This window comes from Pocillopora damicornis, chromosome 11 (assembly GCF_964200805.1).
Source record: "Pocillopora damicornis chromosome 11, jaPocDami1.2, whole genome shotgun sequence".
NCBI classification, from domain to species: Eukaryota; Metazoa; Cnidaria; class Anthozoa; order Scleractinia; family Pocilloporidae; genus Pocillopora; species Pocillopora damicornis.
Window position 1 is genome coordinate 8,190,801 of NC_142680.1, and position 15,339 is coordinate 8,206,139.

The following is a 15,339-nucleotide window of genomic DNA, read 5'->3' on the forward strand; positions in this document are numbered from 1 at the left end:
TTTTTAAAAAGAGAAACACTAAACATCTCAAAATAATACATTTGATGTCGATGAACAGGAATTTTTTTGATCATGAATTAAACACTTGTTCTGTTAAATCACAGCTCACTACCGCATTGCCATTTGGTTACTTGTGAAAACGGAAACTGTGACCGATCTGTACCTCCGGTTTGTCCAGTCCATTCAACGACAAACGACGCACTGTTGCGGTAACCTTTTTCATCCAAGACATTGCAAAATTGAAGAATGAAATGAACTTTAAAATTATCACTCTTAGAGACCAAACAATTCATGACTCTATCACTCTGGTAATGTTCCCTTCAAGTAAACTTAAAATATGCTGATCATGCATACTAGCAGTCATTTTGTCACATGAATGCCCAGTCGGTGCGCAACAAGACAGCCGATTTTGTAGATTACGTCTGTGAACGTAGATATGACTTGGTTGTGATTACCGAGACGTGGCTCCAGCCCCATGATGATGCGCTAAGAATAGAACTGTGTCCTCCTAGTTACAAGTTTATTGACTTTCCACGACAAGAACGGACAGGTGGAGGCATTGGACTACTGTACAAGGATTCACTTCGTGTTAGCACGACTCGAGATGGAATTCAAGAGTCGCTTGAATTTTGCGAGCTGTTGGTCCAAACGTCGACTTCCCGCAAGATACTGCTTGTGATCGTCTACCGTCCACAGAATTGTGATGACCACCGCAGGGTTCCCATTAACACTTTTCTGATGGAGTTTTCTGACCTGATGGAGTCCACTATTCCATCCAAAGAGCCTTTGATTGTCGTTGGTGATTACAACATACATGTGGATGTTCCTAATGACACTGATGCACTTAAGTTTTTAGATCTGCTTGAGTCTCTCGGTTTGGAGCAGCATGTGACAGAGCCAACGCACATACGTGGTCACACCCTGGATCTTGTTATAACAAGAAAGATTGAGGATATTCTGGCGAGTCCACCACGCGCCTGTCGCTATTTCTCCGATCATGCAGCTGTACATTGTCATGTTGCCATAAGCAAGCCTTCATTTCAGACTAGGATAATAAAGTTTAGGAAAACTAAATCCTTGGACGCTGAGAGCCTATCGAACGACGTAGTACTTACAGGGCTATGTGATCGAGGTAATAGCGATCCCATCACCCCACTGGACTTGGATGTACTTGTAGAGGATTACACGACCACACTCTCTCAAGTTCTTGATCGTCACGCACCTTTAAAAACCAAAATAGTGCGGGCTAGGCCCAAGGTACCCTGGTATACCAGTGAGATAGCCGAGGCAAAAAGTTTACGCCGGAAAGCAGAACGGAGATGGAGAAGAACACGATCACAGGAAGATTTGTTGGCATTCAAGAAACTCAAGAACCACGTTACTTATTTAAGTGCACGGGCTAAGCGTGCTTTCTACTCAGACTTTGTGAACGACAATAGTGAAAACCAAGGAAAGCTATTCAAGGCCACTCGATCATTGTTACTTCCTAGGAATGAGTTGTGTTTTCCAGAATACCCGGACAACTCAATCTTAGCCAACGATATCGGGCGGCTTTTCGACCGTAAGATTGCAAAGATTCGGGCAGAGCTTGATGCGTGTACTCTTCATCCTGGGGCGGTGGCTGAGGATAAAGTGTTTACAGGCGATAGGAAACTTGATCATTTCAATACGTATTCTGTGGAAGATATAAGGAAGCTGGTCAGTAGATCATCGAAGAAAAGCTGTCAACTTGATCCTATGCCGACCAATTTAGTAGTCGGCATGTCCGATATGCTTCTCCCCATCATCACTAATGTCGTGAATTCTTCACTTTCCTTGGGACACTTTCCATCTGATTGGAAAACGGCCCTTGTGGATCCAAGACTGAAGAAGACCAAGCAAGGGACTTCCTTATCCAATTTAAGACCTGTGAGTAATCTGCAATACCTCTCTGAATTGGTTGAAAGTGCAGTTTATGATCAGACAACCGATCACGTTACTCAGTCGGGTTTGTATCCCATCCTCCAGTCAGCCTATCGACTTGGTCATAGCACAGAGACTGCCCTATTGAAGATACAGAATGACATACTAGCTGCAATGGACAATCAACGAGTTACTCTTTTGGTATTGCTAGACCTGAGTGCAGCATTTGACACGATTGACCGCCAAGTGTTGTTGAATCGCCTGTGCGTGACGTATGGAATTACAGGTACCGCTCTTAAATGGTTTCGCTCGTATTTATCAAACAGGAAACAGCGAATCCTGATTAACGAGAGCTATTCGAGTGACTTTGATCTGCCTCAAGGGGTACCTCAAGGATCATGTCTTGGTCCCTTGCTCTTCACGTTGTACGCAAGTAAGCTCTTCGATGTTGTTGAATCCCATCTCCCTAACGTTCAAGCATACGCTGATGATACGCAGCTCTATATCTCATTTAAGCCGGATGGTTCTGCTACTGAGACGGATGCTGTTGACGCTCTACAAACTTGCATCAGGGACATAAGAACCTGGATGGTCCAAGACAAACTTCGGCTGAACGATGCTAAGACCGAGTTTCTTATTATAGGTACACGCGCACAGTTAAATAAGGTTATGATAAGTGACTTGCAAGTAGGTAAGCTAAAGGTTTCTGCGGTTTACTCTGTTAGAAACCTGGGTGCTTGGTTTGATGCAAACATGAATATGACCACACATATTAACAGCATATGCCAGAATATTTATTACCATCTACATAACATCCGGCGTATTAGAAAGTATTTATCATATGATAATAGGAAGTCCACTGTACAGGCTATTATAATGTCACGATTAGACTATTGTAACGGTCTATTATATGGTATGCCCGCTGGTCATCTTGGTAAGCTGCAACGCCTGCAGAACGCGGGTGCTCGGCTGGTATGTACTATATCTAGGTATGATCCCATCACACCATCCCTGATCAACCTGCACTGGCTTCCGGTTACCCACAGAATAGAATTCAAGATAGCAATGCTAGTTCACAAATGTATCTACGGCGTCGCACCACAATATCTTTCAGACTTGATAAAAATCAAAGAGAGCTCGCGGTATCAGTTGAGATCATACCGGGGCATACTCCTAATGGACAATACCTATAGAACAAAAAAGACACTCGGGGATAGGGCGTTTGAAAATGCTGCGCCCAAAGTATGGAATCGACAACCTTTAGAAATTAGACAATGTCAATCATTGAACATTTTTAAAGCTTTCCTAAAGACACATCTTTTTAAATTAGCTTTTTATTAGTTCTTTTATTAACTCAAATTCTACTTTTATTGTTTTCCGAAAATTGTAAATTATTATTATTATTATCATTATTTGGACTAGCCATTTATTACTTTAGGATTTTAGTGTTGTAATGCGCACTCGATCATATCTTTATCGCATGCTAGACTGCGCAATATAAAAAATAAACATTATTATTATTATTATTTATTATTACTAGCAGTTACGTTTAGTCATAGATTACCTTTGATACCCGATTAATTCGACGGAATAGCATTTGGTCATGTTTCTGTTTACCGCATCCCTTCGCCTTGAAAGAAGAAGAAAGATCCAAATAGCTTTGTAATCTTATCAAAATCTGCATTTAATAATTTTTTTTTCGATATCTAGTTTGTGGTGGTTTCCTAAAAACCAGCGCCTGTACATGGTATCGTAGGTACACGAAAGAAAATAACAATCAACTTGATTTCGGCACGGCTTTCAAAATCTATTAATTCGATTCAGTCTTGAACGACTTTATTCGTTAAAAAAATTAAATTAAACAAAAACAAAATAAAATAGGAACGAAGTCTGATTCCTCAGTCTAACCGTTTCGTTGGTGACTAGTTTGAGTGCATTTCATTCGTTCATGGTTAAACGGGAACTCATTGTAAACAACTCCATCGTTGGGTCGCTTGATCTCTACATGTTTTAGCTCTAACTCCTGATTGCTCCGTTCAAAATGCATTGCAACTCTAAGAAGGTACTTAAAATAGGTGTACTGTCATGATTGAGATAAATATTCGGTAAACAAGGGAAAAAACGGCGACGATTTCAATTCCAAATTATACTTTACAAAATAATGAAGAAAAACGAGTAGTGCTGAAATCCAGAAGCACGAAATGAAATGACAGCGATAAAAATCACACTTAGTGGGCTTCAAAATTTGATAGATGAATCTGCAGACTCGAGACTTAACTGGAATGGAATAATTTCAAAGTTTAACCGCCCATGTGGATTCATATTAACAACTCACTTGTAGTAAACTATCCTCGGTTTGTGCTTGTTACACTCTCAAAGAAAATAATTTCGTTTTCCTTCAAGTGGTCTATAAAACCGGTAGTTTAAAGCTGATAATTATCCTAAAGAGCCAAGGTTAGGATATTCAAGAACAAATATATCGTAGACGGTTCGTTGAAACGACTGCTAAATCACTTTTCAACACAACGCGACGGCGTTCTCGACCCAGTTTTTTCTCGGCATTTTTGCTGCGCGCGCCGTTCTGAAATGACGTTCCCGTCCTCTTGCTAAACCACTCTAATATCTCTCGGCACGAGATGGCGAAGTGATCTTGAATGCATTTGAACCAAAGACGATTTTGAATCACATTTTGCTTTCACCGAGTACCGATCGCCAACACGAATATCACCTGCACGTAAACTTAGTTCGCAGAAAAAAAAATACCGCAATTTCCAATACATAGATTGAACAAGTTCTAATAGTAAGGAATATTACGACACGGCTAATAAATTTAATTGCACGCACGTGCGTCGTAATCCTATTGAGAACGTGTATGACGTCAGCAAACAAATGCTTCGTGGTTTGGAGATTTTTATGATGTCTTTTTTCCGTTCCATCCCGATTGAGATGGATCTTTGAGAGCTCTAAACGAAAAGCAAATTAACGAAAGGATACCCGATTTAGAAAGCAACGGAAAGCGACAAAAAACTTTCGAGTGAACAGTTCTACGATACTCAAACGCGTTACGAATCAAGTCTGGAAAGTGAAAACTGAATTTGCTGACTAAACAGGGGCTTCGCAGTTTCAGATCATTCTTTGGCTAGGTAATATTATTTTTAGATTGTTGATATGTCTTTGAAGTATTGGGCAACAGAATATTTTGATTCAAATCTTACAACTATCAGAATTTTCAATACAACGCAATGTAATTTTATTGCGGTGAGGTCTAGCAGCCATCGACTCAAGCATAGTGAATCGAATGCTCAGTTCCCCATAAGCACGGAATTCTGACTATTTTCGCTTCTAGGTAGCATTTCTAGTATTTTTTAGCTTTTTTTTCGAAATGTTTGTTTATCATTTTTGCCCGGCTTTGTAGTTGTAGTTTTCGGTTAGCGCGTCGTTATTTGGTGAACCTGACATCTGTGTACGTCTACTTTGAAATCCGATCGCTCTGTGATTTTCATCTAACATTTTCATTTCTGAGTACATTTCACCTAAAAATTATCATCTTTTCAGGTTGGGAATAGGTTATTGAACTGCTACCAGTCTAATTTATCTTGAAGGCGATTTACTTTGAATGTGTTGCACGTTGTCTTTCTCCGAAGTTTTAAATTGTGAGAAAGGAACATACATACAACTGCGATGATACTGCCATAACACAATTAGTTCTTACGTTGGCTATTCATTCATCGAGATATGAAGCACACGACATGGGAAAGGTTGGAGAGACCTCAAGAAGCTACATTTGCTTTAGGTTACGGATTTTAGGAAACCGCCACAAACTGGATATCAGTAAAAGGTTATTAAATGCAGATTTTGATGAGATTGCAAAGCTGTTTTGATCTTTCTTCTTTCAAGGTGAACGAAGTCGGTAATCAGAGCCACGACCAAATGCCATTCTGTCGAATTCATCGGGTATCAAAAGTAGCTCTTGCCATAAGGGACCTTAAAAAAGGGAACCTTAAAGAAAAACAAAAGATCTAATTGGCCGTGCGTTTTAAAACTTTGTGCATTTCTTAGCCGTCCTATGCAAAACAACAACTTGAAATCACCACAATTGGCGTCGTCTGCGAAACGAAGCCGCGACAGCAAATTCTTTTAATTTCATTTTGGAGCTCAATGCTTCCTTTAAACGTTATGCTGAAGTTAAGGTGTGGCGCTGTACGAGTCGGGAAACACATACAGCCATTTTTAAAATTCTAGTTACAGGGAGAAATTAATTTTTTAATCGAAGTCTTCCTTGGCGTTGCCGTCCTGACTGCTTAAGGTCCCTAATCTTTTGTGTTCCCTCAGCTTCTCGCGTGCTTCATATGTCTATGAACGCATGCTGACATATGAACCAATCGTTCATTTTCATCGAAAAAAGTTAATATGAACACAAGATTAATAATATTTGCAAATGTAATGAAAACTTTCTTTAAAAGTAAAACCGCTCATCATAACGAGATTGATATATCCATGTTTGAAGACACAACTTGCGCAGGCCGGAAAATTTATGAGACAAACTTTCAACATAATAAAAAAATAAGTCCATCATCATGCAATCCACCAAGAATAAGAATTATTAGGAGCCAATATGTATTTCTCTCCAAAGGCATGGGCAAACAATTTTTGCGAAAATTTCCGGTCTGATATAATGAAGTTTACAGCTGAAACAATCGAGCTGAATAAGCGACAATAAGCCGTAACTTCAAAGAGCTTACATAGTACACAAGCGCGCGCGACTTCAACAGTGGTTCATTCAGAGTTAAAAAATTGTATCTTTATTCTCAAATACCGAATCAACTTTCATGGGACTTGAGAACGAAACGTAGGTGTCCTTCGGGAAAAAATTCGTACGCACGCCAGTTTCACTGAACACCAGGAAACTATGTATCAGATGAAAGCTTGATAAATGTAGTTAACAATAAAAATATAAATTAAGCGACTTTTACTTTTAGGAAGTGTCGGGAGGCGATAAGGCCTGAAACGACCAAGAGTTCTTCTATTGAATTTATGGGGTATCTGACGCCGCAGCACAAGCAAAATGGCTGCACAGCCGTAATCACAAGGCATCAATCAACAAATTTGTGTCGGGCTTTTTTGATATTCTGATTGATTGTCTAGATATCGACATATAAAGTTGGAGTAGCCAAAAATATACGAGGCGTGTTGTGTAAATGACGCTACGGGACAAATATTTTACATATCAAAATTTTCCGTAATACTTTCGTTTATCACTATTCCTGGAATGTTTTGGTAAAATTTGACATTTAATTTAGTACTCTATAAATTCGCCAAAGGTGGATGTTTTCTTGCCAATATCAACGGCGAGATTTCACCTTATGAAGGTTTGCTGACAACTCGCGCCACGTCAGGAGATTATCTCGCCCCTGAATAAATACGTGGCAGTTAGAAGTTGTTCGCAGAATTTTCAATAAGAAGTTCTTTCAAACATTCTGAGGGTACCAAATATACAAGTTTTGTTGATTTTTAAGATAAGGAATGTGCGAGCTTGGGTATCCTTTATCAGATCACTATAGAAGTATAACACGTGCATTGAGGCTACAAACGTGATATTCAAAGGCTCCACCAAGTTATATAATAACGACAAAAGGTTATTCAACGAGTAGAACCATTTTTATATAGATTCCCGAAGTTTCTAACTCAACCAAAATTTTATCTATTGATTACCTTTGCCAAGAACTTAAGTGGCTGATCACCTTAATATGTAACGAGAAAACAAACGGTTCTTCCTCTTTTTCTTTCACACGGTATCCGCTGCAAACATTCTTTCCTGGATTAACAAAAACAGAGTGTTTGTTAATCCCCTGGAAACTTTTGGGATAAAAAAAAATGTACAAATAGCTTTAGTGCATTTTTTCACGCGTTTGGTCACAATCCAATCGACCTTTTGAAAGATTCTTTCTTATAGGACAGAAATGAAAGCTATCTTTGGGTAGGATGCACACCACGAACAGTCGATGAAATCTGCACCGATCCTTATGTCAATGACAGACTTCAATAAAATACCAAATCGCCGTTATGTGAATGAGTTTAAACGTTAGACAGGGGCTCAAGCGCTTCTTTTTAGTCTCCAAAATCTGGATTTTCAATCGCAGATGACGATAATTAACTAGTATTTGACGAGGAAGGGTAAAATATCGTGATTATGTTAATAGCGAGCAAGTCAAATAGTTAATAAAGCTGATATTTTTCTAAAGCTTCATTCAATTACAGACCCCAAAGCAAACTACTATTTTCAACAGGGGATCTTGGACTCAACCCCGTGTGAGTGGAATAATCAAACAGATAGGGGAACAAACCATTATTGTTATGTTACATGTGATCGGAACACTGCTGATCCTTTGACCGGATTTGTACGGCTTAGCACAGTTTTTAGTTGTTAAAAATAATACCGATAATAATAATAATAATAATAATAATAATAATAATAATAGTAATAATAATAATACCTGAAAATGAGGAAGGGGTGTCAACACCCCTACGAGAATAGGCAATCTTACTTACACGTCTCCGATATTCTGTTATATGTCATTTCTTTTGGTACCTCTTCTTCCTCTGCTTCTTTCAAGTGGACAACAGTATAAGTGTTCTTTTGGAAATGTATTGGGGCTGCACGCTTTGATGATAGAATATTAAAAGTCAAAGAAAGTGTCAGAAACAGCAGAGCTGAACCTGAAGGAAAGAAATCATTATGCAGTGTGAAGTTACTCCACCTATGATATGGTATAATGCCAAGTTACAGATTGAAATAAACGAGATTGGGGAAGAAAACTATAAACATGATTCGATAAAATAATGACAACAAAAGGCCGCAACAACCTAGTAAGAATATTACGGAGCCTTTTGGGGAGAGATCGGGAAAGTTATATCGTGACTCAACTGAAATCCTTCTAATCCTCCCTCCACCCCCCTCCCCTGCCCCTTACCTCTCTTCTTCCCCGCAGAGGCTGACCACCAATCCACCAGAGAAGTCTTGAGAGCCGTTCGAAGGAGTCCTAAACTTCAATCAACCAATCAGATCGATTTGTTACCGGTCTTGCCAACGCTAATATGTTTTCAGAAAGGGAGTTTTTCTGAAGACAACGCACAGGAGAAAAAAGTATAGAAGATCTATCTTTCAGCTCCCTGAATTCTGATTCTTAGCGTGTTAATCGATTGAAACCTGTTTTGTGTCTTACGATTTGGTAGATTTCATAGGTTTAGCCTGAGATGATTTTGTTTCCGTAAATATTGATTTCTACGAGAATATGTAGATTTTTAGGCAAATAAAGAATTAATTTCAACGCTAACGGCCATAAATCAGCTAAAAATATCTGCAGGAACTGATTTGTTAGGAGGCCATTTTCAAAAAAAATATATATATATTTGTCGATCATGCCATTGACTAGACACTGCCTTGCAATTCCTAAAGCAGAAGCGAACTTTAAACTGAATATGCTCATTACAAGGAAATCTTTACATTTAAAAGATTGAAAAAGCCAATCGAGTTTGGAAATTGAATTTACAGAACTCAGAAAAAAGATAAACAAAAAGTGTCGTGCTACCATGAGCATAAAAGTTCAACTGACTGTACCTTTTTACTGCATGAACCAGATGGTTAAATACTTTGAAACGTTTTGAGGCTTTTTCTTTGCCGTCGATTTTTTTAGAGTTTATTCTGGTTACTAAATTAAGAGCAACACGTAAGCCCCACTTACAGTCCTAAATTTAAAAAGGTAAGCATTAGATCTTAGCACATAAGTCCGCCACTGTAATTTTTCGGGTGTCGTTTTCAACGTTATTCCCAAAGGCTGCAAAAAAATAAAGAAAATAATAATTAATAAAACAATAATAATAATGATCATAAACTCTTTATAAAAAATGTAATGGCAAAGACTGATAGGACTTAACTTACTGCTAAGTTCACCTAGTCCGCTTATTTAGTTTCTCTTACCGCACGCCTTCTTGGTGCGTGCGAATTTTGATTTACGATATACGCAAAGGAAACAAAAAGGACATAATCTTCTTTTGTTTTAATTCGTGAAAGCTTAAAACTTCCGTCACCACTTAATTGAAAACGGACTTATATTTCTAATTTCATTGCGAATTTCCGACACAGGGTCTTAACAAGTCTGTAACAAGTCTTGTGAGGAGTTCACGAGAACTTGTACATTTACTACATTACCGGAACATAGCTTGGAGTCGGTCTGCCTAGTGTTAGGAAATCAGCTAGTCTGGCACAATTATCTTAATTTCACCTTGTTTCGGCATTCCTGTTCAACGGGAAATATGTAACAACTTTTTGCAGATCACTTGCGAGGATCATGGCTTTATTTGATTTCAATCCACAGATCAGATAGATTTACTTCATCACAAATTATTTCTTATTTTCATTTTAAATTTAGCTGCTTGCTGAAAACTTAAAACTACAGATTTTCTGAGGCCTAACACAAAAATTCAATAGACATGGCCTGGTAAAGTCTTATTTCAGAATACCGATTGGCAAAGGTTCGGCGGTCTATTACGTGATGCATGAAATCGTGTCCCCGGGTAGGGGACAACTTGAACTATCGGACCATAGTATTTCCCACTGTGGTCGAGTTTACTTAGAGTCTCGTAATCAATAAATTCGCGGTAAAGCTAAAGTGGACTGCCGATATGTGTCTTTGAATTAAACATTATACCATTATTTCCTCGTTCTATTCCGACTTCATGTTTAACCAAAGACCTATGATTCCAAGCGGTTGACGCCCGTTTGTTTCAATGAAATAGCAGAAGAAAATCCTCAGATCTAACTGCACCAAACTAATCCCAAACAAGAAATCACACTTTGTCGTTCCCGTTGCAAAACGATTTCAGGGCCGTAAGCATATTACCATACCTCGGGTAGCAATATGAAGGCAAGTACTCCGTTAGGTTTATCAGTTTTAACGGATTAGCACTTCCTTTCCTCAATAGTCAAAACTACATTTTCTGGTATTTTACTCAAGTCCATTGCTGATATGAAACAATGGTCAACGTATCAGCTGACCAATCGTGGCGTGTCATAGTATTGCACACAAAAATAGGTTTTCTGAAACTATTTGACCATTTTTCTTTCGATACAAATCAGTTTCCAGGGGAGTAAGAAATTTTTGAACCATGTTTTGTGACAGATACCAAGTGGACGAAACAGGAGGAGTCGCTTGTTCTCTAACTCGTGAATAACTTGAACTTCTTGATACATAACTTAGGCGGAGCCAGTGAATAACATTTTTGTGGCCTTTATGCGCGTGCTATGTATCTCAAACGACATAGGATATCCAAGGTCACACATTTCTTAAACTCAACAAATAAAAATTTTTTTTTTGGAATCCCTCGAAATCACTAAACTTTGATACTTTCAAGAAGTTCAAAAAAGAAGGTCAAAAAAGAATGGTCAGTTTGTCTGATACAGTCGAACAGTCGAACTTTCGCGCTCGTGGTGGCCTATACGGCCCTGTAATTTTCTTTTTCCGATCTCACCACAATTCTATTTTCTAGTCGGATCGTTCATTCGTTTTATCGAAAAGATCCTCTTGAAGTCAGCAATTTCAGTTTTAAATTTGCTTCTACCTTTGGAATGACTATTCAATGTCTAGTCAATGAAAAGATGGAAAACTAAAATCAGTTTTTTTTTTATCTGGCTCAAAGTCTTAGCGACGGTTTTCCTCAACAAACTTGAATGTTGATCTGGCTCAAAAGATAAAACAGAAAGGTAAAACTGCCACGTTAATAAATGCGGTCATATATCTTGATATTTTTATGTATGTGAAGTGCATGAATGGTATTCTCCCTCAGCGCAGGAAAACAGGAGAAATTCCGTTTTTTCATCAATGTACAAAATCTAGTTGTTGCAGATCCCCAGTTTAAGGAAAATGGCGAAGGATTTTTGCCCTTCAGTTAGGCCAAGCAAGTGTTCCAGGTCATTAAAGTTTCCCCGCATTGATCGTTCAATCAAGTAATTTACAATCAATCGCCCAACGGAGTGAAAATTGACCGCTCCGAAAGAAAACTTATCGCCAAAGTAATGTAAAAAGAGAAATTTACCGTCACCGAATCCGGACATAGAAGAGTGACAATTTCACGATTTATCCGTATCAGTACTTCGTAGCAATGACTCTGAATCAAAGTCATTCCACGTGAAATCGGTTGGAAGCTTGATTCAGAGATTATGTTAAAGAAAAGAAAACGCACAAGAAGCAACGGCAATCTCCCAATCTGAAAAAAACGATGAGTGCTCAGTAAGAAAAACATCCCATTTCTCTCTCACATCCCATGAAAGTTGACTCGGTTTTGAAGAAAAAAGATGCGGCGACTTCATGGCCAAGGTGAAGAAAGAAATGCTGGTAACCTTCAAAATTTCGGGATGGCAGGCAAAGCTTTCCACGAGATTCCTTCGCTCTCCCAGAACTTTTATTTGCAATTAAAAGTTCATTTATGAAATCCGTTCGATCCGTTCCTCCGTTCGCTGCCACGCAGCGAAACTATTTGTGAATGTGCTGACCGCTTCTGGAAAGGATTGAAGTTTTAAACGTTGAAACAAATAGTCGTCTCGGTAAGTTGGTAACTCGTAATTCGTATACTCAGGGCTTGAAGTTGACTTCAGGTTCTTATAAACGAAGGCTGTCTTCGATCACTTCCTTTGCTCGGTTCTACAAAACAAAACACGCGATCAGTTATAATGTGAGTACGTTTTCGCTGGAACACAAAGACAGTGCAGTGTTTTTTTTGGAAATATTATTCCTTGTGGCTTTGAACGTTTCTTTGATGCGAAATAACTGCATTTTGTGAATATTTGGAGATCGGAAGCAGAATTAACTTCTGGTCGTTTGCATTTGAAAACATTTGAGTACAACAAATTTAATGAGCTCACAAAATAATACCGAGAAGCGGAGAATTTAATAAAATTGTTATTCCATTTATGCTTGATGAATTTGAGATGGTAAATAGGCACTTTGTGTTAGATGAATAAATGTTAATTATTATACTCTCACAGTTTCCCTTGCTCTACACACGATTGTCATTGACTGATAGTAAACACATGACCCTGCATAAATTTAGATCCCGATCAGAATACATTTATGAAGTATGATCAATGTTTAGGTTTTGCACGTGATCAGAGCATAGCTGAGGTGGGTGGTGTGATTGTAGCGCGATATTTAAGTGCTCTTATCGGGAAATTCATGTCTATTTTACAAAATGACTCGTATCTTGCCCACGGATTCTAATCTTGAAAACGTCGTAGAGAAGCTTGTGGCTGAAAAAAGTAACTTTTGTTTACTTCATCAAAAGACGAAATAGAAAAGTGATGGAGCAAAAGGCCTCCAAAAATATGATTCTTTAAAGGAACATCTTGAGTGTTACCAAGAAAAACAAGTTATAGTGTTATTAAAGCACAACTTTTGGTCTTTTTACTTTGTGCAATTTCCGAATCAAAAGCACTCGTTGATTGTTAAGTTCTGTCGGTTGTTAAATTCATTCTGTAACGTGCGTGGCACTGATCATAAAATATCAAAGCTGGAATGGCTTCACACTGCTCAATGACTTCTTCTCTTCAGGTTCAGCTCTGCTGCTTTTGGCACTTTTTCTGAATTCTCAGTTTATACCATCAACAAGTGCAGCCCCAATTGATTGCCAGAAGAACACTGCTTTCTGCTTCGAAGAAATCATGAAGGAACTGACCCAACTTCAATTTGAGGTTAAAATTCTCGCAGAGAACAGAACATTGGTGCGATGTACGTGTACTTTTTTTAAATTATACTGGTTATTCCATTTTATCTTTATCATTATACAGTGTAACACGAAAAAGGTAGTCTTATGCATGGCGATTTCCATTTATTTTCAGAGAAATCATTTTAGCGAATCTAGATGACAAAATTTTCAACATGCTTGGAGCTCTTATCTTTAGCAACTCTCTGTTCCAGCTGCTGTGTAGCTGAACATTGACAACAGAATAATTTAAATGTTCCAAACTTTTTTCGAATCTTTGGTCATTTGTCGAGTTTTTTCAAAATAATTTTTTTATTCTTATCTTATGATTTGATGTGCTATCAAAAGATAAAAGATATATGAAGAATCCAAGTCCGTAGTCTTCTCTCCAAGACAGAGACTTTGTCAGATGATATAAGCACATTGCCCAAAACGTCAAGCGTCTTTATTTTATCTACAACAGCTAGGAACTGTGCTGAGCTGTACAAATCCGGACGAAGGATCAGTGGTGTTTACACTATCGACCCAGATGGTTCAGGCGCCTTTAATGTATATTGTGACCAAACTACAGCCAACGGGGGATGGACGGTGATCCAGAAGAGAATGGATGGCTCCGTTGATTCTAACCGCACCTGGAACGAATACAAACATGGCTTCGGTAACGTGGTCGGTGAATTTTGGCTGGGACTGGACAAGATAAACCGCCTGACTCGAAACAAGACAAAGAACAAGCTTCGGGTAGATCTGGGGGTAACTACTGGCAAAATTGTTCACCCTGAGTATGACTGGTTTGGGATTGGGAACGAGACAGCTAAGTATCAGCTATACATTGGCAATATTACAAGTAAGTTAACGGTTTCCTTTTTTTCAGCATTCATCATTCGATTTATATATATTAATTCCCTCTCATTTAAATCTCAATATTTTACTCTACTTAGTCCTGAGGTAAACCTGATTGGTTCTTACTCGGTCTGGAGTTAGGTATTTGTGCCACGTAAGGAACTCAGCTCTTACTAACCTTCATATTTTCCTTTTTTGTGGTTAACAACAAGTTATCCGCTGAAAAAGGCGTTATACGAATCCTAGAATTATGCGAATTTCTTTTGTTCTGTTTTGAAACAGATGCCACCGTTTCCTCTGATCCACAGGAATCTCGTTTTTGGTACCTGGGATAGAGAACCTGTTGATTGTGCTCAAAGAAGTGGCAGAGGCTGGTGGTATGGCGACGGTATTAAATGTGTTGTTTTTTCAAATCTCAATGGTATTTATCCGCGTTGTGGAAGTCAAACCTCTGCAGATATTCACTGGGCAGAGTTAGTTCCAACCAGCGCCGAAGGCAGCGCTCCTTCATCAACTGAAATGAAAATCAGTCCAGTAGACTTTTAAAAACTTTCCCAGGGATAAGTACACAGCACATCGGTAGATAGTGATTTTTTAGCGTGCTCTGATAATATCCACCTCTGAACAGCTAAGGCGACGAAATCGTGCGTCAAAGTTTAATTCAGGTTATGAATTGGTATATTGTCAGAAAGAAACTATTTTTTTGGTTTCTTTGTAGTAAAAATTCCAACACTGGCCATGTAATTATCTGTTTATTATATAGATACTTATGAAATTCCTGCATAAAAGACAAATTTTTAAAATTAATTTTCAATGAATTTTTCAACATCACTTTCCGAGACT

At 38.4% G+C, this 15,339-nt stretch overlaps 1 protein-coding gene across 1 annotated transcript; it reads left to right on the forward strand.

Moving 5' to 3' along the window:
• Positions 1 to 13,590: 13,590 nt before the first annotated feature.
• LOC113679897 (angiopoietin-related protein 7-like) lies at positions 13,591 to 15,042 on the forward strand. The gene is made up of 3 exons (XM_089187576.1): positions 13,591 to 13,682; positions 14,120 to 14,511; positions 14,779 to 15,042. The coding sequence occupies exons 1-3, from the start codon at positions 13,616 to 13,618 to the stop codon at positions 15,040 to 15,042; spliced, it is 723 nt and encodes a 240-aa protein (XP_089043702.1). The 5' UTR covers positions 13,591 to 13,615.
• The last annotated feature ends 297 nt before the right edge of the window (positions 15,043 to 15,339 follow it).

Coding starts and splice junctions, on each gene's coding strand:
- LOC113679897 (XM_089187576.1), top strand. CDS start 13,616: ATGAAGGAACTGACCCAACTTCAATTTGAGGTTAAAATTCTCGCAGAG. Junction 13,683..14,119: donor GAACAGAACATTGGTGCGAT/GTACGTGTACTT, acceptor TATCTACAACAG/CTAGGAACTGTGCTGAGCTG. Junction 14,512..14,778: donor ATATTACAAGTAAGTTAACG/GTTTCCTTTTTT, acceptor GTTTTGAAACAG/ATGCCACCGTTTCCTCTGAT.